Consider the following 27,443-nt stretch of genomic DNA (forward strand, 5'->3'; position numbering starts at 1 on the left):
TAGTGCTTCCTTCTAACTCACAATAAATTGGAATAACCAACATACTTTTCTTATTATATGTTTCAACCACCTTCAGTAAATTGAATTCTACCTAAATAGTTTAGATGATCCCTATTTCTCCTGTGGACAAAAAAACCCAAACAGAACCAAACTAAAATAACAAAAGTAAACCATTTTGAATAGTTGAATAGCATTTCATTACTTTTGTTTTAAGCTGTGCTAAGTTTTGATTTGTAGGTGAGGTTGGTGGTTTGTTTATTTGTTTTGTGGGGATTTTGTGGGGTTTGTGGTTTGTTTGTTTGTTTTAAATAAGTGTAGCTGTTCTATACTAGAATTGCACTGGAAGAGCTGTCATCTTTAGGCTACCACTCCACTAATACACCTCTTATCTGTCTTACTGGATCACAAGTGAGTGTCATGTCTTCAGTCAATCAGCAAAAGGAAACTATCATATATCAAAATGTGCTCAGATTTGTTCCATTCCATGCCCTATCCAAAATACTTCTTCAGAAAACACACGACATTCCTTTCAGCTAAAAATTAGCTTCCACCAGTTTTCGAAATCACGCAAAATAGAGAGGCATTTAACTAATCAAGTGTCATATACACTAAAAACAGATTTCAAACTTACGGTGCAATAATGGCTCTAGCAGGTCTCTTTGTGGACTGTACTTGAGAAAGCCAACCTTCTAGTTGTGCATTCAGCTGGGGTCCTGTGAAGAGACAAGGAAATACTGAAGCCATAAAATAATCTAGAATACCTCAGGAATTAACAAATAAATTCCAAAAGTCCAACAGATTTTAAGTAATCTTAAACATCAAGGCCTGTGTTTAAATCTCAAAAAAAGGTAAACACAACATGCCTGTAATGTTGAAGGTTACAGTAGGAAAGTTTCAACCTCCTGGTCCAGGAAGTTCATTTGTTGCACATCCAAACCCACGCTTATTGTTTCTTGCTCTGTGTACTGATGCACATACTATTTCATCATTAAAAAGGATGGCTGCTGATCTCAAAAGAGAGGGTAACAGATGATTGATTCCCCTGGTAACCATATGGGCAGAATTCAGAAGTAAAAAAGAAAAGCCCGATATGGGAAGATGATATGATATGAAGACCTTACATACTGGCATGATAGCCAAAGGCTATGGTATTTAGTCCTTTATTATTATCAAGCAAGCACAACAGCAGAACACAAAGCACACTGTAACCTGGAAAGATGGTAAATACCCAGGAAAAAGCTAAAAGTGAGAAGACACCACGGTTATGCTCATGCTGTAACAACTTCTGATCAACCAACATATTATAAGCCCATAAACTTCTTGACAACATGAACTTTGATAATTAGTCAACTCAATATTTAACTTTCTTTTAACTAAATCCTGTATCTCAACAAGTGGCAAATATTCTCAGTTCAATTAGCTGACATGTGATAAAGGTGCCTTCTAGAAATACAACATTAAAAAAAATACTTTTTGGTTATTTCCAGTCATACAGAAAACTTTCTGATATAAAGCTATTCCTGAAGAAGCAAGTCTGGCAAACACAGTGCAACACCTTCTATATTAAAGAACACAAAACAAACTTTAAAGTAAAACTTATTCAGCTGCTATTGTTACAAGTAACACATCATTAACAAATAGAAAAACAGATGCACTTCTTTCAGCTGACACTATGCTTTTGACAGAGCTGTATGTCAGCACAGTTTATCTGTAAATTATGGTGCAGTAAGCTGCTTGTTTCTACCACACACGTTGTAGATTTTTGTAGCTTCCCCATGCAGGTGTAAAACCACCAACTGCCAGGAAAAGTCAAAACCAAATTAAATACCTGAAACTATTTCACAGCTATGTTCCAAACAGCCCAGATCTCAAGCTGACAGCTCTCGAAGGAGCTGACAAGGACTACAGAGAACTGGAGCAAAGATGTCAACTTTTGCAGAATCCAATCAGTCACTCACCAAAAAGCTTTCTCTTTAAAACTGAGGGGGGTGTCAAAGCTGCCATTTTTTATATAAAACTGAAATTCATGTGTTTCATGAAAAAAAAGGATGACTTTTGTGGTTTTAAAAAACCTACCTTCTTATGTGAAGAAGGTGAACTAGTGCAATGCCGTCTCCCTAAGCCTACAATCACCTTGAATGCCTTAGTTGCTGTCTACAGAATTGCTGTAATCCAGTGACTTTGTGAAATTACGTTATCAAAAAAACAAACCACCAAATCCAAAAAACCCACACACACCAATTTTGTTCTGCTGATTCTGTTGCTTGGGGAAATTACAAGCAGCAGAGACATGCAACAGAGATAAGGATGATGACATCTTAGCTTCCCCAACAGCCTCCATTTTCTAAGTAAAAATAAATAGATCTCTATTTCCATCCTCTTTCTAAGCTACTAGGAGACTAACAAAACAGTACTCTATTTTTATATATTTAAGAGTAAAAACACAAATTACTTAAAATTTTACTTCCTAATTCTCCCAAAGTACATAGAAGGATAAAGTACTTTCAGAATGAAGCTCTTTAGGAGGACACAATTTCCACTGCCCTGCCCCACCCCCCAAACACCTACTACCCAGAGACTTAAACGAAACATGACTCTGCCCCACCTGATCCCCTCTCCTCAAAGAAGGGGATCCACAGACAGCACAACAGCAGAAGGGCCAGAACCTCTCAAGCAAAGCAAGACAGCCTTGGGACCCTCTTCCCCAACAAGGCATGGTGCCTGGCCTTCCTCCGTCCCTTCTTTAGCAAGGATATTTGATTAAGAAGGTGGGTAAGGCGATTTGTCTTTGGTTAAGACAAATCAGGTAACTTGCTGAACAGTTTAAAGACAAAAGTTCAGAATCTCTGGTAATTTCCTCAAATTCCACATGATTGTTCAAATCTGGCCAAAACTTCTGATCTTGCAGTGCAGTAGCAGAATAAGATGCCCAGGTTTGCTTGGTCTGCTATTATAGACACACACTTTGACAAAGTAACAAACGTTTTTTTCCTAGAGTCAGCAAAATAACAGACCTGTATGACCCAAGGGATGCAACTTCTGTCAGTTTTTACTTAAGGACCAGGTAACACTAATGCTTTCAGATTTTTCCCCTTTAATGAAACCACAAGGTGCCTTTTTAAATCATTAAGTGTGACCTAATGTAAGTTTCCATATCAACTGATACTTATTTGTACTATTTTAATAAAATGTAATCAAATCTCTCTCTCCAAAGGACTGACAGAGAGACTGAAGAGTACAACATATCCCCCCTAACCTTTTAGCTAAAAAAAAAAATCCAAACAGCACCCACATGAACTGACAGGAGTGTAGCCTACCTGCAGCTTCCTATGCTTACAAATAATTTAAGGGGGATATTCTAAAACTGTGATTTTCTTGTTATGAAATTAGCATCAACTTTTTGTTGAAGTGTTCAGAGGGTTTTTTCTTCCAATTTCTCAAACATGACAATGCTTAAGGCTGACGTCAAAATATTTGAATTGAATAAACAAAATGTAAATAAACCCACATTATCATAATAGATACGCTCTGCCATATGGAGTTGTATTATAGGAGATGAGTAGCTTCTTCATGAAGAGCTCTTTAAGTAAGTTTTGTTCATATGTAAATGGAGTTCAACTAGAAAAAAGTCTTTGCAAATAGTCATTGCGATAACTGCAGTAAATACTCATCTCCTAAACTGGCATGCACGGCGAGGAATGGTGCTGCCACCCATGGATCCTCCTGCTGCAGTGGTGAGAAGCAGGAGAGGTCCCTGCCCCTTGAGCCACAGGTGGGACAACTGGCTTGAGAAAGCTGGCAGGACATGCACAATGGGGTTTTTAAGGCTAACCCAGACAGAAGGACAGAAAGCCTTACAGATGCAACAATCAATACACTTTAGCATTAATACTGTAAGATCAGACCTCCTATTGATTAAAAGAAGATTAGGTGGCAAAATACGAGCTTAACTAAAGCACATAACGTTAAGATGTGCATTTCAATCCTATGACATAAGGTATAAATATAGATATGTAACTAAAGAATGCTGACATTATGTGTGGATGTTTTATGTCCTGTTTTGTTTTGGGAACTGGCAGAAGCTATGCCAATTTAAAAGTAATTGCAAGCACTGAGCAAGACTCTACCAAATTTATGGATACAGCTACAAGCAGAATTTATTCAAACATCTTGCCTAAAATGATAAGTTATTTTTACAATCAACATTACCCCCTCAAGGAACACTAAAGTAAGTAAGAAGGAATTCTTCCACACTAAACGCATGCCAGTGTTACCCAATGAATAATAACACAAAGACATCCAGCAGTCACATGCTTAGGTTCATTACCTCAATTTACAGCTGTCGCGGTCCAGGCTTTGTGGGTTAAGCCAAACCAGCACATTCTTTCCACAGCCAAGCTCACCTCCTCGCATGAGGCTGAAGTGTTTATGTGCCAAGTGTCAATACAACATAATGGGAACTTGCTCCTGTCCCAGCAGCCACCGTTACCAGTGCAAAACTACCTTTCAGACTGGTAAGGAAGACACGGTCCTTGCTCAAAAACCTCAGCCTCAATGAATGCTTCTTTTCCTCGAAGAGCATGAGCCTCAACCAAAACTCTGAGCAGCACCAAGGAAAACTGCTCAGGTCTCCTTGGCTGCACGTGTACAGCACTGCAGCAATGCAAGTAATGCTGGAGCACAAACACCAGTAATACTGTAGTCCCCAGCTTTTACACTTTCACTTAACAGCTTTTATTTGTCTAAGCATGTCTCCTACCCTAGAGGAGCCAACATTTTTTTCTGAGCCTTGGTCCTTTTATCTTTCCATTACCTTTACCCATAGATGAAGAAGTCTATGCCTCAAAAATACTTCTAATAAATATTACAGCATATGTATGAAGTAGTAAGTATTTATTCTTGTAGGGTGTTAGAAAAATTAAGGTAAGTAACAGTGAAACCTTGGGGCCTGGCACACAATTAATTTAATAACTGGAACTAAGGGAACTCCTGTCTCCACAACTCTGAAGGTGAATCAAAACCATTTAATTCAATTGCCAGGCAAACTCCAAGCTGCAATGTGACAGAGGACTAGCTACTTTCTCTTCTTAGTTAAAATTGAGGAAAGTATAATGATTGTTTTAAAGAACACAGGTCCCACTTAAAAAAAAAAAAAATCTTCATTCCTCGCTGCAACAAAAGCCAAATCCTTTAATAAAGAACAAGTTCATCTGTGCAAAGACTAGGATGTGTCATGAATAGAAGGTGATTTCCAACAACTCATGCTGATGAGCACATTCTCTACTGCTAGCATACATTCTCTTCCAAGACTGAATATCAATGAAAGAGTGAAATCTGCCTATAAGCAAGGCAGAAATTTACTTGCACAAACTATAGGACTAGAAGGAAAAAAATTTATGACACAAAGATTACACTGATGCTACATAAACCCCTATTATACACATATAAAACAGCTGTTAGTGCTTGAGTGGGGGAAAATAAAACTGAAGCCACAACAGAAAGGTTGAAATCTGCTTTGGTGGCAGCTTTCACTTGCATGTCCCAGTTTTCCATTATTGTACTAGCTCTTTTATTTCCTTTACTGAAAGTTAGGAAATAATCAGACTATAACTTTACTCGCTAAGAATATCAAACAATATGCACCTACCTAGCTTTATACAATACCTTCCCAGCTAGGTCATTCGGGGCTCCAAACAAATGACCTTCTGTTCTGTAGCTCTGAGGAAGTGATTTTGGCTTTAATACATGCTAAATGTAACCTGAATTTGTGAAAGTATTCACTAGGTGATACTTGAAGGTCTATTTTAATACTACCAGGACTGCACCAAATGTAAAGCTTTTTTTGAATTCCACTGTACAGTAAAAGTTGAATGTACATTCTTTACTTGGAGTATCTTGATTCTGGCTGGCATTATTTAGGTAATTCAGCTAGAAATAATAGCCTGGAAATTGTATTTGAAATTATTCCAGTACACTTTTGCAGTATACAATGTTAAATAATACTATCTGCATATTAATATTGTGTTCCATTATTAATTCATAAAAAGAGCCAGTAATGACACATCCACTTTCCCCATAAAATGTCTAAAAAAGATAGAAAGCCAAGGGGAGAGAAACATTACATTTAGTATTTAACATTGCAAAGCAAATACTTACAAATTCGCAAGACACTATGATTAGTTGTTCACAGGCTGCAAGGTAAGAAGTTAATAGATGTATTTGCAGTGCTCCAGCTACTGTCACGACATTAAGGCTTCATGGCCAATACATTAATTACCCTGCTACGGCAGAAAGCTCCTTTCACTACAACAGAGATCAGGTCAAAACTTTCATTTCAGTAACCCTCACATGCTTTTACATTTTTTCCTGGATCCATTTGTCCATGGCCATCTACAAACAACACAGTGATTCCTTACTTGTACATTACGTTTATGAATGAGCCGTGATGAGTTCTTCCAATTTTGGGGAACATGCCAGGGTTCTTGGCACACCAGAGTTAAACACTTCCAAAAAAAGACTCTTTTAGGATATAGTGACCACTTTCCTCTACCCCACATCTGCATTCATAAGTCTAACAAAGCACAAGATTGCACACATTATTTCCTTCTAGCCACTTGAGACACTGCAGGGACTCAAATCCAACACACTATGGAGAAGGGTTTCTGCTCTAAGTTAAGGTAGGATGCAGCCACTCTCAGAGTCAGTAAAAGACATCCCAGCAGCAGTGTCTGCTCTCAGAAACCAAGGGCAGCAGGCCTGGTGAACAGAGTACACACATTCAGCAAAATCATGGCAGAGCAGAAACAGCTGTAACCTATGCACACGCTTTCTCTGATGCTGATCAGAAGTTCCAGCTCATGTCAACAAGCAAACAAGTGCTGGGATTACATCATTATTCATGAAAATGGACACGTATGTCACTCCGCAGGGCCCCCAAGCCCCAGAAGGTGCAAGTGAGAAAAGCTATACTATCTCAGAATCACACTGCTATTCTACACTGAAGCTAGCTACCTCAGAGAGCTATTAACAGAGAGTTAGTGGGTTTTGGCATAAGAAAAATCAGTATTTGGTACATAGGCAGCAAAAAAAGTATTAATGAAGGTCTTATTGGGGATTACAAAGGAGTAGAAGAGACTGCAAACATGCTAAAATAGTGGCCAACTTTGAAAGAAACATAATTTCTTAACAGATCGTTCATGGCACATCTGCCTTTTCATTTCTTTTTTGATCTGCAGAAGTTCTTTGAAGTATTATCCTTTCCAGCTGACCTAGACACCATCACGCAGACCTCAGCCCAAAAGACAAGGTCTGAACATCCCTGGGCACATAACAGCCAGTCATTCGGCAGTCCTGGCATTTCTTGTCCAAATAAGTTAGATGCTTAATCCTTAACAAATGCGAGCAACAAGATTTCAGTGCCTGCCTCCTTCGGGGTTCTTTTACTTACAAGCCAGGGCAGCAGAAAACCAACTCTGAACACAGGAGTACCATGAGGTTTAAACTCTCCTCAAACATTTATGTGGAGGCAGACCATTCACTTGGCTCGTCATAAAAAACAGCTTTGAAGACAATAAACGCAATGACCTTTCAAGTCAGCACAGCAATTACTCTGCCAACTCACATTTGCATCAATAAGCATATGGAAATTAAGGTTTTCCTAGTTCAAACGACTTGGCATAGGGTACCAGGAAGCACACCTCTGACCACTGTGGCTTGGTGAAGGAAAACAGAGAAATAAACCATACCTAATACAATGACAAACTCCTTTTGCAGGGATAATGTAGTATTGTTATTCACACACACTCTCAATTTTACTCACATGATTTGGAAGAGCTTACAAAAAATTCTTTGTGTTTTGTCTGTACCAGCATGCCACTGACTGGGGAAAAGTTGAGACAAGAAGACTTAGCAAACGCTTTAATAAAGAGTGGTACAGTATTCACTTAGCACTTCCAGAAGCCAGGCAAGGCAGGCCAACTGCCAATGAATAAACCACGTTAAACACTCTAATGTGTGACATTTCACTTGTAATGGAATGATATAGAGGAATAAAGATGCACATACACTAATGTTTATTTTCATTTCAGGAATGTATGGATTGATTCCCTCACAGAACTGCCCAGCACTTACAGAACCTACTCACACAGAGGAGTAAATCTGGAGTGAGCATTCACACCCTGTCCTGCAAATAGCCCATGCTCAGTATAGCATGTCATTCCAGTTATATTTCATCTGCTTCTTTTGTATCTAGGAATGTACCTGTCCTGCATTCAAAATAGTGGAAAATTATGCCACTTTTGTTTCAGGTTGTCCTTAGTCTTCCCCTCTCCCCTGCTGGTCAAAATCAGTTTCTGAATTGGTCTGGATGCTAGGTGGTTGCATTAACCCAGCAGGAGTGGGACTTTCTTCCAAAAATAAATCAGAGTTCAGTATTTTTCACCACACAACAATGATACTTTTTCTTTTTTTTTTAAACCATCTATATGACAGCAGTGCAACAGGGCGATACTTCTATTTACATAGTATGAATTAATCTCATTTTTCAAAGTGGCTGCCATGCACCAGGTTGCTAGTCCACAGAAGCAATGGCATGCCACATACTTTAAAAGCAGACAAATAGATCAAGGTCTGCAAGTGAAAAAATAGGTTATTTAGACCAGGGGCCTACTATCAGCAATTTTCATAGCACTGTTTCGTTTTGGAAGCTCAGCTGTAAAGCTTCCCATATTCAGTGCTGCTGCCAAGTAGGAAGAACAACTGACCAAAGAGACTTCATTGTTAGTTTGCTGCCAGACAAATGCTCCACAGGTCCAAATCTAAAGTCCATTAAGATGCTACACAGAGTGATGTGGAACAAACGTGAACTTCTCCGCACCAAGAGTCTAGAGAAGATATTATGACAATTTTTGTCAAATTTTTCATACTGAACTGCAGAAGGAACTTGCTTTCTAGATTTTTCTTTACAATAGCATATTATGGATGAAGAACACATGGGAGGTCAAATGTTAACACCATGAAGCCCATCTTCCCCTCCCCACGCCCTTCTCAGCTTCATCTAGTGAGTAGGAAGCAGTAAGCTTTCCACCTGGGACCTCACTTTCCCTTCAGTAGCAACAAAGTTGTTTACTTATAGTTAGATGTGACATTCTAACACGTGAACATGCCTGGATATGCATAATTGTACAGCCAGTCTCACCTGCTCCAAAATGTTAATTAGCATCATACAATTAGATGATTTATCCGCACTAGAATGTAGTGCACGTTTGTATTTTCCAAGGTGGAACATAAGCAGTGGATATCCCATAGCTGGGGAAAATAGGGGAGGGAGGGTCTACTTTCAGCTGAAGCAATTGCTGCCCCACAGAAACGAGCCGTCTCTAAAGACAAGAAGTGGTATTTCTTCTAAACACTCTTACGTACATTACATTGACCCTCCACGAAGGGTAGTAGCTCCCTCTTACTTGGCTGTGGCTTCACCTCTGATATTGCTTCCACTATTGGAGCACAGGGGAGCCAGCTAATCCAGTTCAAGGATATTCTCTGACCACAAATGCTGGTTTGCATTCTGGATCCATGATTGATCCTCTTCTCCCTCAGCTGGCTTTGGCCCTTCTTTCCCAGGGCTGACTTCTATGGCCAGATCTCACAGATACTATTTTTTTAAGCATAGCTCTACTTTTGCAGTCAACCTCGTGCCACCCCAGACCAGGACGCCATGCATCATCCTAAATGTTTTGTTATGTTTTACCCCCAGGTACCAGGCACCTTGGAATAAACTGCCACTTAAGAAAACCTCATCCTCACACAGCCTCTTTAAAATGTTTTCAGGCGTAATGATTTTTAACACATCCTTCAAAAATCATGTTTCTCATTACCCTTTCAGACAGGGTCATCTTAACTATGGAGCAGGATGAGGGTTTCCAGGGCATCTGCTTGCCCTGTGTAATCAAACTCAGGTCTGTAGAAAGACAGCAGTTTTCAGGAAACGGAAAGCTTAAACGCTAACCAGTTTATATATAACCCAGCAAATTGCTTCTGGGCCGAGACGGTAAGCACAAAGAGAGTGGGTAGGAGGACTTGACAGCACAATCCCCAGAGGATCGCGGGAACGCACTGAAGAACTACCACAATTCAAACTCCAATCCCCACCTCAGCTCCATCCTTGAAGCTATGCAGGTTGAAACCACGTGGTAAAATCCAGACTTTCTTCGAGTAGTATGACTGAGGAAATGAGCCTATGTTACAAGTCTGAAATAGCAGCTGACACATGAGTTTGGCCTAAAAGACAGGAAGATTTAAAGTTACGCCTACGGTGAACACATACCCTCTTGGTCCCCATTTGTTTCCTCAAGTTTTGATGGACCCTCCTAAATGGCACACAAAAATTGACTTCCAAGCAACAAATAGTGGGTAGTCCCTGTCTTGCTGAACAGGGAGAATTCCTGATCTCACATACCCTATGCACGCAGCACAAAATAGTTCTAGAGGAAGACACATAAATAATGGTCTTTTCTTGTTTAAGGAAAACAAAACACACTTTCCAAAAGTCTAGCCTATGCAACATCAACCACTTAACCCCACCACACACACTGTAACAGTTAAATTTTAGCTTGTCAGAAGTAGTCACTGTAACTTGTTACAACATGATTCAATTTGGGTTTTTTTCATGCAGTCTAAGTGTCTGGGCAACGATCCCACACCTCCTCAATAAGCAATACCCAGAGGGTTGCCCAAAAGCAATGGGAGCAACATGCTTTTGGATGTCCCATCACAGGCAAGTAGTACCGGCCCAGCTAGTCACACAGACTTACCAGGGTGTAGTCTAACAAAATTAGACTGAATATGTATGGAAAAGAAAAGAGCCAAACACAGCATCTATGCCTCTTAAATTAATTATGAAAAAAATTAAAATTCTGCTTTGCAAGTACCCAGCAGTAACTTGGTATGAAGTCCAATATCAAACAAACTACAAATTTTATGTGTAAGGTCCCCTAGCCATTCCACATCGCCAATCAGTTTTCTGCCTTATTTGCAAATGAAAATATAAATAGCACAAGCAAGCTGGGAAGTGTTACCACAAAGCTTCAATGTTTTGACGTCTTTGCACGGGTTTAAATCTATACCTTTGACATGATTTTGTTTGCTTTCTGTAAACAGAGTGCTACCTACCTTTCTAGACCATTGGAAAAAACTGTAATTGCAAGCTGTCGATGCGGGATGAAGATTTTAGATCAGTTTTGAATGGACACAACAGCTATGTTTGGAATATTAAACTTGGAAGGAAAACAATAATCCTCTATTGTTGTCTCGAAACTGCCTACCCACCATTTGAAGACCAGCTACTTATCTCACAGACTGCCTCTTGCCATGTTATCCTCTTCCCTGTATTTCTTTTCTTCCCTTCCAATTTTTGCCTCATACCTTGTTCATTCATTTGTGTAGAGGAGAAGAAACTGCACCTATTATGACCAAGAGAAGTGTATGACTTTTCACATCTAGTTCCTCTTAAATGTCAGTTAGGATCCTGAATGCATCTTTTTTTTTTTTATAGTATCCATCCCCTCCCTTCCCTCTGAGCTATTCTTTACAACAGCCTCTTGTTCACCTGCCATTTTGTAATGACCTTTACTCCTGAGGCCGTTAAGAGACCATCCCTTGCAAATCTAACAGCTCTGAAAATACAAATGGGTACCCCATTCACAACAGTAGAGTTCTACCCCAAAACCCAACATTTCCAAACATGCGCTGTCAAGCCATTATTACAGGTTTCTGTCTCTTCTTTGAAGGACAAGGGGAGCGGTAGTCTTCCCTTCAACAGAGGATGTCTTTATTCTTTTTCTGCAAATATGACGTTTTTAAATGGACAGAGCCCATTCTGTATTGCTGCTTTACAACTCTTCATTACTACTAGAGAAAGCGCTCTGGAAGAAAAGACAAAAGCTCATCTTGGACTGCAAGAAGTGAAATAAACCTCATTTCCCCCCACCCCATCACCTGCCCTACAACACACCTCAGGAACCCTGTATTCTCTCGGGGGGGGGGGGGGGGGAGGCGAGGGGGGGACACCAAAACCCCAACACAAGGACACTCCGAAATAGAGAAATGTGTTCGAGTGCTCCTACACCGATTAAGCGCAACCTTCGGTGCGCGGCACAGAGCCCGGGCCGCCGCTGCCTCGAGGCACCAAGCCGCAGCGCCGGCTGACAGGGAACACCGCGGGGGCCGAGCCAGCCCTCGCCACGCTCTATCGCTGCTGCCGGCGGCCGGGCCAGGCCGGGCCGTAGGGCCCGCCGGCGGCAGACGCGGGGCGCTGGGCTCCCCGAGCGGAGCGCTGCGGCCGCCGGATGCACAGCGGCACCCCCGCCCCGCCTCTCCCGGCCTCTCTCCGCCGGCCCCGGCGGGCACCCAGACCCACACCCCGCTCACCGGGGCCGGCGGGGCCGCGGCCCCCGGCTCCCCCAGCACCCCCCCCCCCCCCCCCGCCCCGCCCGCCATGTGCCGGCCGCGCTGCCCCTCCCCTGCCCGCAGCCGGCACCGGCCCCGGCGACGGAAAGTGCTGATTCAGCCCCCGCCCCCGGCAGCGGTGCGGGCGGCGGCGGTACCTGAGGCTGTGTACCAGCTGCCGGCGTGGCTGGCCTCCCGGCAGAGCACCCGGTTGGACATCTTGGTGCCGGAGCCGCCTATGGTGTTCGGGGGAGGCGGTGGGGGACGGGCCCGGCCGCGGCGGCGGCGGCGGCGGCGCTGCTCCCCCTCCTCCCCCGGCACGGCCCGGGCCCCGCGGGCGGAGGCGGCGCTGCCGGCGGCGCCTCCGGGCGGGCGGGCGGGCGGCGAGCGGGAGGGGGGCGCGCGGGGGCGACGGGCGGGGCGGCGCGGGCCGGGGGCGCGGAGCAGGGCTCGGCCGCTGGCGGTGGCCCCGCGGGAGGGGGCGCGGAGGGGGGGCGCGGGGACAAAGCCCGAGGCTGCCGCCGCCGCCGCCAACTCCGCGCTGGCAGATGGGGGGGGGGGGGGGGCGCGAAGAGAAGGAGGCCGCGGCAGCAACTGGGTTTGGCCCAGCTCGGCTCCCGTGGACTAGGGGCTGCACAGGCGCCGCTCCCCCATTGGCCACGAAAGCAAAAGCCTCGCCGTCATTGGCCGTCCTCCTTCGCCGTTCCCGCCCACCGTTTTGACAAGCCCGGAATGGAGCGGCACCGCCTTGTGGGGGAGGGAGAGGGTGGGAGAGAGAGAGGCGGGGCTCGGAGGGAGAGGCCCCTTCGGATTGGCTGGCTGTGTTACCGTGGCGATCGCTTCTGGCCCCGCTGATTGGCGGAGCCGTGTCTCCGTGGTGGCAGGGAAGATTACGGGCTCAGGTCAGACGAGGGGAGGTCGGGGGGGCTTCCTCCCGCGCTGCCCCCTCGTTTCCCCGGGTCGCGTGGGGGCGATGGCAGTCACCCTCACGCGGCGCCGCTGTTGGGGGCGCGCGGCGGCCGGTGCCCTCCCTGCCTGCCCCCCCTGCGCCCCCGGTCCCTCCGCCTCGGGGAGCGGCTACGGGGCGCGGGCGCGTGGCCGGCTGCTCCCCCCCCCCCTCCGGTGCGGTGCGGCGCGGCGCGGTGCGGCGGGCCCCTGCCTGACAGGCGGGGGTAGGAGGTGAGGGTGGGCGGTGTTCCCGGGAGCGGAGCGGCGCTTTGCGGTGCCGGGGATTGCCCCCTCGCTGTGAGGAGAGCGCAGCGCAGCCTGCCGTGCCCCCTGTGCTCCCCCCATCCCTGGTGCGGGCCGCGGGAGCGGTACGGATTCTGAGGGCTGGAAGGACGGAGCATCGCTGCCAAAGGCAGCGGCTCAGGCTGAGAGAACAGGGCGTTTGCTGGGGTGACCCTCCGTGTTTCTGAGCCGGCAGAGTGCCTCCCCTGCGCCTCCCGGCCTGCCCCGGGACGCCTTTGGTCCCGTGGCATGCTGTGGGAGTACAGTCTCAGATTCTTCTCAGCTTACTCCTTTCCCACCTCTTTAATTTTTTTTAATTAGCTTGGTGAATGGACTGCTGCCATGGAGACATCGAGCATAGCTTAAAATAGCTAGTAAGGCAGAAGTGGAAAGGGGAGTATGGCCAGCACGACAGGAGGGAAGGGAAAAACAGTTTTACTCACTGACGTCTGAGATGCAAGCAGGAGAGAGGCAAGCCACAACAGGAGAGATGAGGGGCTGCAGCCATTAAGGTATTAAGGCTGGCTGATGCTTTGTGAGGTGGAAGATGTATGGGCCAGGTCAGGAAGCACATTCTTCCCCTTACGGCACTTTATTCTTCAGAAAGCCCTCCAGCCAGTTACAAATGCACGCGAAATACAGAGCTTGTGGTCGTGGTGGGTTTTTTTCCAGTAAAACAAAGGAAACGGGGTCACACACACTAACGCATTGCTTGTAGTGTGTCTTGAAGATCAAAGAGGCTCCTGCTGCAGAGAAATGGCCGATGTAATTTTTATCAGTGAGGATCTTCCTCTGCACCCGTGACACTAGCCTCACAATGCACCAGAGGGGCAATAAAGGACTGGAGTCTGCAATTAATATTTGTGAGGAGATGGGGCCTGACTGTCCCAGCAAATGTCTAACGTTTTATGTTGCCTTCACTGCTCTATCTGTCCTTAGAGCATTCCATTGTTATTTCACAAATAGTGTGTTGAAAAAGGTTAATGTGGTTATAACTGCTGCCTAGACTGGAAGAACCATCCTGCCTGACTGTTTTAACATAAAACTATATTGGCAGTTGTGATACCCATTTATAATTCTCAAATCTTTTACATACAATTCCGTACTGGGAACATGTTCCTGAACTGACTACTAATCCCTCAATAAAGTTAACTAAATACAGCACAAGATAAATTTTAGTTCATGGGGAAAAATAAATGTTGTGAGACTTAGAAAAAAGGTCATACCAGCATGTAGTTCAAGTTTTTGATGCACCGTTGTCCCACAATCCACCAAGAACAGTTAGAGGAGGCTGCTAGGAGGAACAGCTTTGGGGAACCGGAGGTTAAAATAACTTTTAATTATCTGGTGCAGAGGAAGAGCTTTCATCTCTAAGTGCTTCCCCTCCAATGAAAATAAAATATAAGGACTTACAAGTGGTACTGTAGATGAGTAAAAACATTTTATAGGTATTTTGTTCTGGGTTTCTTTATGTAGCAGTTTTTTCCTCTTCAGCTTGCCTTTTAAAATTTGTTAAATACAATTCTTTTTTTGTTGTTGTTGCTGCATACCTCTTGGGCTGCACTCCTTTTCTCCTTGTGCTTCCTTTCTACTGTAGCCTTTCTTTCCTCCTGTGTAGTTTTTTCTCACCTACATTAGGATGAAGTTTTTACTTTATGTAATGTGGATGTAGTATCTGTATAGATGCCGAGGAGCAACAGCAGCTCAGTGTTAGCAGATCATAGAAAGCACAGGCTTTTTTGCTAATCCTTAGATTGTGGCATGTGCCACAAACACCGTGGCAGCCTGTTTACTGGTGAATGTCTGTCCTTCTCTGTTATCCACTAGGACTCTCAGTCCAGAGCCCAGTGAAGCTGGAGGACATCCTCCTCAGTTCCTGCCAAAGCTTGTCATCTGTAGTACTACAGGAGGAATTTCTGCTGTTTCCACTGGCAAGGCCAACAGTAGGTTTTTCCTTTGTTCCCTATCACAGGTGGACATAATGCCACTGAGCAGCACTTAGTGATTTGTGGGTTGCTCTTTTTAAACTTCTACCACTTCCTGTCACAAATGCAGGTTTGTGGATACGGCCAACTACACCAGATTGTCGCAAATACAACTTTGTGTATCCTGCCGACTACACCAGATTGTCGGGAATTTGATTTGTTACACGGCTTTGGTTAGTAATTTAAGATTTATTAATATTTTTGAGATGGATCACAGTATTAGGTTGTATAATTCTTAACAGCATCGGCCAATATAAAACAGCAATTTGATGGAATCAGTGACTTAGTTAAAGGTTCAAGAATGGCATGGTTCATTCTACTTACATAGAAGTGCACAAAGGAAAATTGAGGTATACTCAAGTTAGAATGATGCACAGGGATTGTGGATGCAGGGGATAAGGAGGACCCTCCTGTTGAGTTATGAGTTTCAGAATAGACCCCCTTGCTTTCTAAACTTCTTGCAGAGAGAAGTCTAGGTGTGGCCAGGTCCAATCTTAGACTTGATTGTGAATAGGGTAATATACATATATACTCAAATTGCACACACACACCCCAAGGTTAACCTATGAATAAAATTTCCCTTTTCGTGAGCTTCATAAATTACTCACTTTTGTGTCCTGGCATTCATCAGCGAACTGCCAAACCTCACGAAATCAGTCCTCACAAAATTGTCAGCAGGCGATCTTTCAATCCTTGCGAAATCTACCCTGAGGGGCGTCCCAGCCCAGGGGAAGATACAGGGTCGCACAGCCCGCTGCAGTCCCAGAGAGCTCAAAGGGTCTCCCTCTTGGATCGCTATTTATAGGATTGAGATGACTGGCTTTGGTCAATATTTTACATTGTGTCACAATTCTGGTACACAAGTCAGGCAGCAGATGGCCCAGGTGTGGAGATAACAACACAATAGGGCTCATTTTGGGATCCCAGAGTGGCCCGGGGTGGGCTGGGGTGGGGTGGGGGTGCCGGGGCGCACCATCACACCTCCTGATCATGGATTCTTTGTTTAAGGGCTGGTGACATGCTCCCTCAGTACCACGTACCTTAAATGAAAGAGGCAGAAAGCTGAAAAGCAGGCGGCTCTTCAGTTAAATAGAAGATGGTGGTGCAGGGTTTCCTCGTGCTCAGGACACGGAGGTATGGCAGAGTTCTAGCCACAGGCTGAGAAACTGGGCTCAGCTATGAAGCATGGGTTAAGTGTGGGACATCCTCCTGCTTTGCCTTCTAAGCAGTCTTTGTACGGGAAGGAGTAACAGGAGCACTTACCTGTTCAGAGCTATTTCAGTCATTTTTCCCTGAGGTGCAGGGGAGGGTTGGCCCAGTGCATGCCCTTGAAGCACAGCCCACTGACACACATGTATGCCTGCTCGCATTTTGTTCCTTTTCAGGAAGAAAAGCATGAAGGCAGATTTTGGCAAGAGTGACTTGCTTGTTTGTGTGCCCTTAGCATGCAGGGTTTGCCTTGAGTAACATCCTGTGCCCAGCTTGGGTGGCACATGTCTTCAGCTGGCCCAGCTTTCAAGGTCTGTTGCTTTCTTGGATTTTGCTCTCGTTGTCCTCTTGCACATGGTTTACTTTACCTTCTTTCCTATCATGCTTTTCACTTTGTCCGCTTCCTGTCTCCTCCCTTCTCAGGAAGCTGTTCACCACCACTGTTGTTTGGCATTTTTCTCTTTACAAACTGTCATTCTCCATCTGAGGAACCTGCTGTTCCTAGCAATCCTTCCTTCTACTGTCCACCCAGACTTGATAGTCTTTAGAAAACAAATATCTCTGCTTCCTGTATAACTTAGTAGCATCTAAGAGACTATCAGCAGGTAATTATCCACCTTCTAAATACCTCACTGTACACCAGAGAAAAAAGAAGGCCATGCCCTCTCCAGGAGATACTTCACAATCATCCAGCAGCCTTCTGTCAATTTAGACTCCTCTTCAGAAAACTAGTTTATTATGCACAGTTGCAAAGCAAACTTTGATAAGAGCTAAAAGCACTTTGAGAAGAAGAATATGACACGTTCCTAGTCAGTGTTGCACTAGCACTACTGTAAACTGCCCTGTGGTTATTAACCAGAGCATTTACATTTTAAGTCTTCACTGTATTTGAATAATCAACATTGGCAGAAGCGGTGCTGATACTTTTCTACTCATGGTAAAATGCTTCTTTCTGTAACAGCAGCATCTGTAACTGTGATCTAGGCTATATAGTCACTCTGAAAATGAATTCTGACTATCAAATAGAACTGGGAACACAAGCTAAGGCTTGGTGAAGAAAAATTTGTTACATAAATAGTACAATGATAAGAACAAATCAAAACCTGTATTCTGTCAAGCATGGTAGGCATAGGAGTTCTTCTCATGTGTTTCCCTTCCAACCTACTGGTTTCAACTGCTTGGATCTTTCAGAACTTTTCAGATTTTTCATTTGTTTGAAAAACGCAGTTTTATTTCTAGAAAGTCTGATGGGGAGAGAGAAGTCCTTTTGATCAGACTGCATTTACAATAGTGTCAGCACTTCAGAAAATAAAATGGATAGCTCAAAGACCTGTACGGATTTGGGAGAAAGTCCTTGATAAATCGGAGGTGAAAAAAAAAACCACAACAAAGATCTGGCAAGTCAAACTCTATTTTTAGGGGGTAACAGGCTTCAGAATATGAGAATGTAGAACCCTGTGATCAGAATTGCTTTTAGTGAGAAATCCTTTCTTCTGTCTCTGTCCCCTTCAAAGTAAAAGATAATGTTCTTGGTGGAAGCATTTAAAAAGGCAGACTTCAATATACTGCATATGAGTCATATATAATTCCTTAACAGTTACTAAATAGTAACTTCTGGATATTGGGTCTGAAATAGTCGTCTTGGAAGTTGTGCTGTGGTGTTAACCAGGTATTCCATTTTATTTTCTGCTTCATTTTACTGCCCTTGGGAGCATACGCTGACTCAGTTAGCTAGGGTAAGTGTGGAGAAAACTGAAAAATAATTTTCGAGAATACAGGGATAATGGCTTTCAGCTACTTAGCAGTGGCCTGTCATACATCTAAAGTTGCCATTTTCATGTATTTCTTCAAGCTTTTATTCTACGTTTATTAATAATTTGTAGGCCCTTACATCTATTCTCCAGTTTCTTGATGAGATCCTCATGTTTATAAATGTAAAATCACTTGGTTTTTAGTGTGTACTTCAAAATTAAATACACTTATCTCGAAGCCCTCAGCACTGGTGTTTCCTCTGGAAAAATAGTACTTTCTTTCTGGATTAAATTGGGATAGCAAGCATCTGTCGAGTCTCTGCACAGAATTTTCATTGTTTTGTATTGGGGAGAGTTTAGAACTAGTGTGTGCTTTGAAAATTTGGACTGTTTCATTACTTTGAGAACTGGATTATTCAGGTATGATCTGATTATTCAGACAGGAACTTGCTATCTTCTTCCCGTTACAGAGTATTCTCTACGCAGCAGATCTGAATTGGTGAAGCCAATTTAGCAAGTAAAGGAATATGGTTGCACTTTTCTTTTTGATTTGTCATACCCTTGCAAGAATCACTAAAATTTATTTCTTAGAGCTGGTGAGTTCACTGCTGCTAGTAACGTTTTGACTTATTTTCTTGGAGGGAGCTGTCCAGAAAAGCTGCTGTAGTAAATCTCCTGACATCATCACCTTGTGAACATAGCTTTTTCATTCTCTTGAACTAGCTTAGGTGGGAAGACAACAGCAGGTGACACCAACGGCTGAGTAGGTGGCATGCTGCTGGCAAGGACAGCTCACCTTAAGAGTGGTACACATACTTCGAGATTCTAGATTGATGCAAGAGCTGTCAGAAACCCAGCATGTTTACAAGCTTTTGTGCAGTAGCTTGGAGGTTGTTACTGTAAGCTGAGAAATCTGATTGGTTTCTGAATTCAGGCATAGTGATGTATTACAGGAAAATTGCTCTGTCTAGGGAAGATTAATAGTTGAGCTGCTTCCTTTTGTATGGTGTTGCACAAATTCTCAACATAGAAGTTGGGGATCAGCATAGATTTTTTCTTTTTTTTTTTTTCTTTCACGTGTAACAATTGTTACAGTCTTGTGATGTTGTCGCCTATGGATGAAACCTTGGAATACTGCTTTAGCAATAAAAATAGCAGTACCAAGTCTTTATGGTGTCTCGTTGTCTTCACTTCAATGTTATTATTCATTCCAGAAAGTCAAAACACTGTTGTTAAAATCCTTTCAGTGTCTTTTTTAAGTGTCAGTGTTTGATGGAAACTGTGTTCACCACAATGCGATAGAATTGGGTAATCTCACTCCACAATTTCTGTGTTTTCCACAGTAGAGCTTTTTGGGCTTGGTTCTGCATTTGCAGGTTTCTTTAAATTTTTTTTTTCTTCGCCAATCTTACTGCTCTTGGACTACACTAATTCAATGTTTCCCTCTTGACATATTAAGAAATATGTAAAATATAGAGAGCCTTCCTACTAGGAGCAACAGCCAGATCTCATTCCAGCCCCTGCAAGTTAGCAGACAAATGAAAAGTTTTTTTCCTGTGAAGAATCTAGCTACTTCTAGCCACTCACCCATGTCTCTAAGCTACTAAAGAAGAAAGCTATGCTAAAACAAGTTAAAACAAAAAAATCGTCAGATTACGATAGGAAAATCAACTAAATGTCAGAGAACTAAGGGAAAATATTATTTGTGCAGTGGGCCACCTATTACATTGCAAATACAGTCTATATCTAAGTTATCGCAGGAACAAGTCAAACGAGATTCCTGAGTCTCTTTTGTGAATTTATGCATAATTACAAAAAAATTATGCAGCCTTTAATGTCACACAGAAAAAAACCTTCAACCCTTGCAGCAAAGAATTTAATTTAAAAGGTTTTAACTGCTTGCTATGTTAAAGTAAATAGCAAAGGAACAGAGTGGAAATGAGAAGGGTAAGATGGTGATATTGAAGTTTGTTTGAATGAAAATTTAGGATTTTGATTAATCGAGCAGTTGTTGGAGCCAAGTTTACCATTTTTGTGACTGTCAAACAAATTATGGTCATTCATCTGGCCTATTAAAAACTGGGCTATGCTTAATCTGGATTCCAGTTTCCAGTGCTAGCAAACGACATTATGCTCCTCATTACGAGTTTCAGAAAACGATAGGAATTCTGAGGGCTGTGTCCAGTCCCTGTACACATTGCTAATAACCTAGGGAGCCAGCTATCCAGCTACAATATTAATATTTTTCAGAGCTTTGCTACTGTTTTCCACAACATATTGTTTACTGTCTTAATTCTAGCTTTTTCTTCTGTCTTCTGTTGCAGCTTCTTATATTGTACCCTGAGGTCTGTTGCCTTTACCCCTACAGAGATTACAGGAAAAATAAATGAGGGGTAAGAAAAAGATGTTAAGAATGGAAAAAACAACCACCAAAAAAGGTGTTAGTAAACCCAAGGGGAAAAAAATATCACAGTACCTTGTATTTTACTGGGTAGATTAGGATTGTCTTGGATATTAGGAAAAGGTTCTTTGTCGAGAGGGTGGTCAGTCCCTGGAACAGGTTCCCCAGGGAAGTGGTCCCAGCACCAAGTCTGTCAGAGTTCAAGGAGCATCTGGATGATGCTCTTAGTCATGGTTTAATTTTAGGTAGTCCTGGGAGGAGCAGGGAGTGGGACTCAGTGATATTTTGGGTCTCTTCCAACTCAAGATACTCTGTGATTCTATCTTTGACAGAGAAAGAACACTCCAACTAGGGGTAGCAGTACAGAGGATTGAATTACTGAACCTTTTTAAGTCCCTTCAGGCTTTATTCTGTGCTTCAGTTAAATCTAGCACACCAGTCACAGGCGATCAATGACAAACACTGGACAGCACACCTCATCAATGTAAATATCTGAAATGTAGGACACCATCTGCAGGTGATCTGTTCAGATGTTGGATCTAGTAGTTTAACTAAACCCATTTCCTGGTGTTCTGAAGCAAGTTCTCTCTACTTAATCAGTACTTTCTCAAATTCCAACTGCTCTAAATTTGCTTTCTGTTTAGGCATGTTGCATGTGGAGGGTTCTCTATAAAAATCAAAATAAATTATATACATTATCACCCATGTGATTCCCATAATAAGTTGTTCCCTTGTTTCATGTGTCCATGCTGTGGCCCCATGGAATTATTCAGACTTCCATCCAGCAGTGCAGTTGGAGTACTTTATTCTGACGTCTCTTATTAGCTAGCTTAAAACAAGTGAACAAATTAAATGTAAAGTGTTCTTTATTAAATAACTCAAAAGGTAAAGCAAATTGTGCGATTAAGACAGACAACATGATGGTTCCAAAAGATTTTTACAGCAGGAAACAAATTGCAGGAAACAAGCATTTCAGTCTAGCAGCCAAATTGTCCTCATTTTTACGGAGTTAATTTCGGTCCTCAAATTGTGACTTGTTTTTTAAAAGATACGCTGCTAAAAATTCAATGGGATTGGGCGGTCTGTAAAGAAAAAAGTAAATCAAAAGTAATTAGTCTTTGTTACATGAAATGAAGTAGCTGAAGCACTAATCGTCTTCCCTTAAAAGCAATATAACTCCTCCCAAACACTTATAAGCATTGTTTCAGGGATGACCAACCTAGAGTTGCCCTGCACATTTCCAGTTTATGTCTGATGAGAAAGTTTTAAATGAGTCTTCATCACCATTGGTTCAACATTACTAGCTTGCCAGAACACTTACACACAGACTACGCCCTAGTTGTAGGTAAGTACAAATACTGTACGTACATTACTGGAAGTTACATGCATTCACCTATTTCTTTAACTCATGCTGTATAAAGTAAGGTTAATCTGTCAGTGCTTTCTTGCTTCGTTTTCTTCAAATGACTATTGTGTAGCTTTGTGCATGAGAGCTGTTTTCATGGTTTCTGGCAACTGAAGCAAACACAATAAAAAGTCAACAAAAACTACAAGTTTGAGAAGTGCTGTAACTTGCAAGTGGTCAATAATAAACTCTTTTGATCATTGGCCTTAGTCTGCAGGTTTTTTTTTAAAAAGCTCATCCAGCTACAGTGTGTGAATGCTACTACTCTGGATTCTGTCCACAGTATAAATGATGAACTTACTTATTCCACACTGGGTCAGACCAAAGGTCTGTCAGTGAGTAAATAAGCCTATAAAGAGCATTAAAAAAAAAAAAGGAAGTGTGCAGAGGAGATACTTCTCTGGACCGTCCTTTTAGCTTCCAAGCACGTACTAGCTGTCTGAGCTAGCTCTATAACTTCTCTACAGCTTTGCCAGTTGCCCCTTGAGCCCAAATAACATGTTAATGTCCTCAGACTGAGGCAAAAAAAAAAATATAGCTTAATTAGGTGACCTGTGAAGGATCACCTCCTTTTGTTCATTACAGATTTGCTACCTGCTTTACTGGATCAGAAGACACAATGAACAGTCCATCCCAATACATAATCTCTATGCTATTCCTGATTTAACAGATTCCTAACATTCTCTCACAGAAGTCTCTTTTCTAGACACCATCTATTCAGTCACACCCTGTATACAGATAGCATTCCATACTTCTGACCACCTTGTCACTCTCCTTAACTTTTCACTTTCTACCAGAATACAGGGTAATTGGAATTAAACACAATATTACAAATACAAGAATATTATAAATTTAAATAGTGACATTATGCTTGTTTTTACCCATTCAGTCTCTAAGTCTGGAATTTATTTTTGACTGAGCAATGCACTGACATGCATTTAACAGTTCAAAGATTTTTTCACAAGGATAATTGTCACGTCAGAATCTACCATTTGTCGCTAGCACTAGGGTATATATTACCCTCCTACGTGCATCATTTTCTGTTTATTTGTATTCAGTCTTTCAGTTTTTGTCATAGTTTCAATTTTTCATAGCAGTTTCCAGTTTCACATCGAGGTTATGAAGTTCCTGTGCAATTATTTATGCTCGATCAACTTAACAAAAAACCCAAACAGAAAACAAAAAAAACCCCACCTCAACCTATTATGTAAAACTCAGTATCATTAACAACTTTTGTCAGCTGCTACTTCAAATTGTTACAAATGATCCTTTCCAGGGTTCCAGTGTTGAGCTCATTTCACTATGAAAATTCACCATTTATTTCTATTCTATCTCCTATCTTCCAATCAGTTCCTCATCCATATAAAGGCTTTTTTTTTAATCCCAGAGCAACCAACTCTCTTAAAAGCTTTTAGTGAATGACTGTGCCAGAAATTAGCATCTGTTACTTTCTAGTTCAATTTTAATCAAGAGATTATATAGCAGAGCTGGTAGTTCAGCGTTTTCACCCCTGTGGTTTTAATATGCTCAACTGAACAGCCAATTTGACCTTGGCAGTTTGATACTGTTAGGTTTTTTTCCTATACTTTGCCCAACCTGTTCTAACAATGTTCCAATTTCACTCCTGTGATCAGCCCCCATAAAGAACAGCTCCTTCCATAGTGAAGAAAGATTTAAAAGAAAAAAGCCTTTGTCCGTGACAGAAGTGTCCAGACTGTAAGTGTGGGGTGTCCACCTCAGGCTGTGTTTTACGTTCGGTCCGCAGCAGAACTCCTGCAGGTGTCAACTGCAGATCTGCACACTGCTCACATGTATACACGGGGTGTGCCTTCCTAGCTGCCCTTTTGCCTGATCAGCTGTCTGTGCAATGCAGTTCTAACTCACACCGCCTCCTGAGGTGAAGACACTGTTGATGGTTGCTCTGGCTGTGGGTACCGTGATGTGATTATGGTCATCCATACCAGCTTTAGGTAACATTTCAGCAAAACTTGAGAAATTGTTACATGCAGCATGACTCGCCAATAGTTTGGATAAACCAAAAGGCTACAAATTAATTTGGGTAAGATGAACAACCATTTGCTGTTACTGAAGAACACCCTTCTACATTGACTGATAAGAGATTTGGGGCACCTTAACAGCATAATCTTTACTCAAAGGATAAACTATCAGTTTGCTTCTGTGTTGATACTGCAGGGTCAGCCACATCCTTTACAAAGTGTTCTAATCTCCAAGAAAGATGCATGGGAGGCCCGATTTATCTTTCTGTCTTTCTTTTAAATGGCAAGCAGAACTCTCTGCAATTCCACACTATGAAAGTCATGTTCAAAACTAGAACAACTTCTTGCCTTGCTTGTGTAAGGTGAATTATGTGATTAATACAAAATACGTTTTTCCCTCCAAAACCTTTGCAGTAAGGTACATCATGCCATGCGCACCTAAGTGAGGAACATGTCCTGCATGGTCAATCACAGTAATTCATAGGCTCATATACCTGTTGTAATGACTTTCTTACAGCTAGCAAAGCCATGTCTGGTGTGCTGGTGGTCTGAAAAGGTGATGGAGCACCCAAGTTGGAGATCTACTTTTCTTCCTAAGAACAGAAGGAACACCGAAGCATCATACCTCTCTTTTGCAAGAACAGCGAGTCCCTGTAGCAAGATAGGCACGACTGTCTGATCCAAGTAGGCACGTGTGGGTAATGACTGAAGATCCACTTTCTGCTTTGATGTTTTCTCTGCATTTATCTTCTCATTTTCCACTATCCTCTGAAGTGGGGGGGGGGGGGGGGGGGGGGGAGGGAAGTGAGAGAATATTGTTAACAGCAGCCACATCTAATTTGAAGTGTGAGTGCAGAGTACCCTTCTCTGCAATTCACTGGCAATAACTTCTTTTCACCTTTTAAGAAAATGTAAGCACGTAATTTGCCTTGCACAAAAAACTAATCCACAGGAGCCTTCTGCTAAATTCTTATGTTTTGGGGAAACAATGTTAGTCATAAATTTTCTAAAACAGAAGACACCCAATCTTTGTTGGTTTTATTTGTGCCTTTGCACTCAGATTTAAATTCTACACCACAAACATGAATTACTATCAACAGGAGCCGTCTCAGTTAAATGGTTCCTGTACCCCGCAATTCTAACATAAAATGCTAAAAAGCACAAGGAATTCAGGTGAAGGCTGACAAAGAGGACTCTCTTAAAGTCAAGCACTTTGAGACCACACTCTATTAAAGCACAAATAGACACCTGAAAGAAAACAAATGCAAAATACTTGCAAGTGTCTTTGGTCAAGAAGTGCTGAATCATCCTATACCATTAGCTGCAGCTAAACAAGGAAACCCTACCTCTGCCTGTAAACCAAACGTATTCAACGCAACATAGGCGAAGCTACTGATACAGGGCCAGCATGTCCAGTGTGTTATTGGGCTGTAGTGGCAGCTGCAGCATACAGACAAGCAGTCACCACGGAGATGAGTCACAAAGGACATTTAAGAAAAGCTTCTGCAAAAGCTTGGCATAGAGTAGGAGCTTATAATGAAGGGAGACTGAAGGCATTTCTTTAATAAAGAATAGTAAATAAATGTCATAGAGTTATTACTCTAACCCATGATGCAGCCAACAGTGGAGAGAACAGATTGTGTCTACTCTTTCTCAGCATCAGTAATTAAAGGTAAGTTGGATTGTTCTGATACAATATTTCTGCTACCAGAATATGAAAAGAATCCCTCCCTTTGATGCTTCTGTAGAAATGCCATCATCACCTCCTATTATTCCCCTCCCAGTGATAAAAGTCTGGCTGGCTTTTTATGGCATAACATATTATATAGAAATATATATATAGTAGATAGCAATAGAATAGATAACGATCATGGGATACTTCAAAAAAACCCCACCTCATTAAAAGGTTCATTATTTACTTCAGTACCATTTAGTATAATGGAAGCAACAGAAAATATATTATCAGCCAGTTACGCAAGGGACTAGTATCAGTTGGTTCAGTTTCCATCCCGCTTTCTTGGGAACACCACGTTAGACTCGAGACTCCGCATTTTTCCCCTTGATCAGGAACGTGACTTCCACTGTATTTTACAGTGACAAAATCTTTGTTACCTCTACGTTTTCAGTGAGACCGTATTCAGAATGGGGATTTTCTGGAACCTGTAAAATAACACATGGTCAGCAAAGTGAAAACGCTCCTTTGATGCACATAGCCTTATGCACACGAAACATTTCTTGCGGTACCTGCGGCTGTCCCTCCATAATCTGTTCTGCCTCCATGGTGTGGAAAGCGGAAGTTGCTGGACGTCGGGTAATCTTGGAAAGCAAGAGACAAATCGGTCAGCAGCGCGCGACGAAGCCCCGCGCTAGCGGGCTGACGCTGCACCGCTCGGCCACCGGGCGCAGCTACCGGAGATCAAAGGCGGCTGCCCCGCGCTCCCGCCGCCAAACCCGCGCGCGTTCTTCCCGCGGGGAGAACCGAGAGGCGCCGTACGGCTCGCCGTGCGTCCGCTGACGGAAACGGCATCGCGATTAGAAAATTCGGCATTTAAAACTAGAGTCCGGAGCGACGGCCCGCTCCCCTGCCCGGCCGGAGCGCCCGCGGGAGGGCGGAGACGCCCCCTCCCTGCCGCCCTGCCTTCCCCTCCTGCCCCGCCACGCCCCGCCGCGCCGCGCCACAGCGCCAGGGCCCCGGACTCCCCCGCCCTCACCCGCCGGCGGGCGCGTGGCTCGGCGGGACACCGGCAGCCTCCTCACAGCAACCCCGACCGCGAGCGCTGTCGCAAACCGCTTGGACGTAAGTGAAACGGTCGCGCTGCCACCAGTGCACTGCGCCTGTGCAGGGCGAACCCCGCCCCCCGGGGCCGACCTGCGGGGAGGGGGAAACAGGTAGGACGTTTGAGCATCACCCCGGGGCGGGGCCTTCTCCGCCCTCCCCATTGGCGGTTGGGCGCGCGGAGGCGGTTGGGCGGGGCGGCCGCTGGGGCAGGTATTGTGCTGGGCGGCTCTGACCGAGGCTCT

General features: G+C 43.3%; 2 protein-coding genes and 1 long non-coding RNA gene across 10 annotated transcripts in view; 1 reads left to right on the forward strand and 2 right to left on the reverse strand.

The window, feature by feature from the left end:
* MEMO1 (mediator of cell motility 1) overlaps positions 1-13,025 on the reverse strand; it is a 29,128-nt gene extending 16,103 nt beyond the window's left edge. The window contains exons 1-2 of one of the 2 annotated variants that reach the window (XM_064445851.1): positions 12,603-13,025; positions 632-713 (exon numbers count right to left, since the gene is read on the reverse strand). In XM_064445851.1, the coding sequence (XP_064301921.1) occupies positions 632-713; positions 12,603-12,663 (143 nt within the window). In that variant the 5' untranslated portion in view covers positions 12,664-13,025. Of the gene's footprint in view, positions 1-631; positions 714-11,325; positions 11,450-12,602 lie in introns of those variants that run through there. The other variant, XM_064445850.1, reaches the window with a different exon arrangement.
* LOC135312445 (uncharacterized) lies at positions 12,749-25,439 on the forward strand. 7 transcript variants are annotated; one of them, XR_010371967.1, is made up of 5 exons: positions 12,749-13,346; positions 13,996-14,186; positions 15,502-15,617; positions 15,730-15,832; positions 16,668-22,069. It is a non-coding gene; the product is annotated as an uncharacterized LOC135312445 (long non-coding RNA). The 7 variants fall into 7 exon arrangements; XR_010371970.1 differs by lacking the exon at positions 12,749-13,346 and adding an exon at positions 24,940-25,439 and having other exon boundaries at positions 13,630-14,186; positions 16,668-18,537; XR_010371969.1 differs by lacking the exon at positions 12,749-13,346 and adding an exon at positions 24,940-25,439 and having other exon boundaries at positions 13,630-14,186; positions 16,668-16,793.
* Positions 21,809-27,245, reverse strand: DPY30 (dpy-30 histone methyltransferase complex regulatory subunit). Its single transcript, XM_064445852.1, has 5 exons — positions 27,134-27,245; positions 26,667-26,738; positions 26,535-26,582; positions 25,048-25,190; positions 21,809-22,102 (listed from the first exon to the last, which is right to left on the reverse strand). Exons 2-5 carry the CDS (start codon positions 26,700-26,702, stop codon positions 22,030-22,032), a joined length of 300 nt encoding a protein of 99 aa, XP_064301922.1. The 5' UTR covers positions 26,703-26,738; positions 27,134-27,245; the 3' UTR covers positions 21,809-22,029.
* Positions 27,246-27,443: the final 198 nt, after the last annotated feature.

The sequence above is a fragment of the Phalacrocorax carbo genome, chromosome 3, assembly GCF_963921805.1.
Source record: "Phalacrocorax carbo chromosome 3, bPhaCar2.1, whole genome shotgun sequence".
In the NCBI taxonomy this organism is placed as follows: Eukaryota; Metazoa; Chordata; class Aves; order Suliformes; family Phalacrocoracidae; genus Phalacrocorax; species Phalacrocorax carbo.

What these genes read in the sequence shown, in the direction of transcription:
- DPY30 (XM_064445852.1), bottom strand. Translation starts at nt 26,702, where the DNA reads ATGGAGGCAGAACAGATTATGGAGGGACAGCCGCAG. An exon ending in GTCTCACTGAAAACGTAGAG is followed by an intron (nt 25,191 to 26,534) that starts GTAACAAAGATT and finishes CCCCCACTTCAG; the next exon opens with AGGATAGTGGAAAATGAGAA. An exon ending in GCTGTTCTTGCAAAAGAGAG is followed by an intron (nt 22,103 to 25,047) that starts GTATGATGCTTC and finishes TTTTCTTTACAG; the next exon opens with ACCGCCCAATCCCATTGAAT.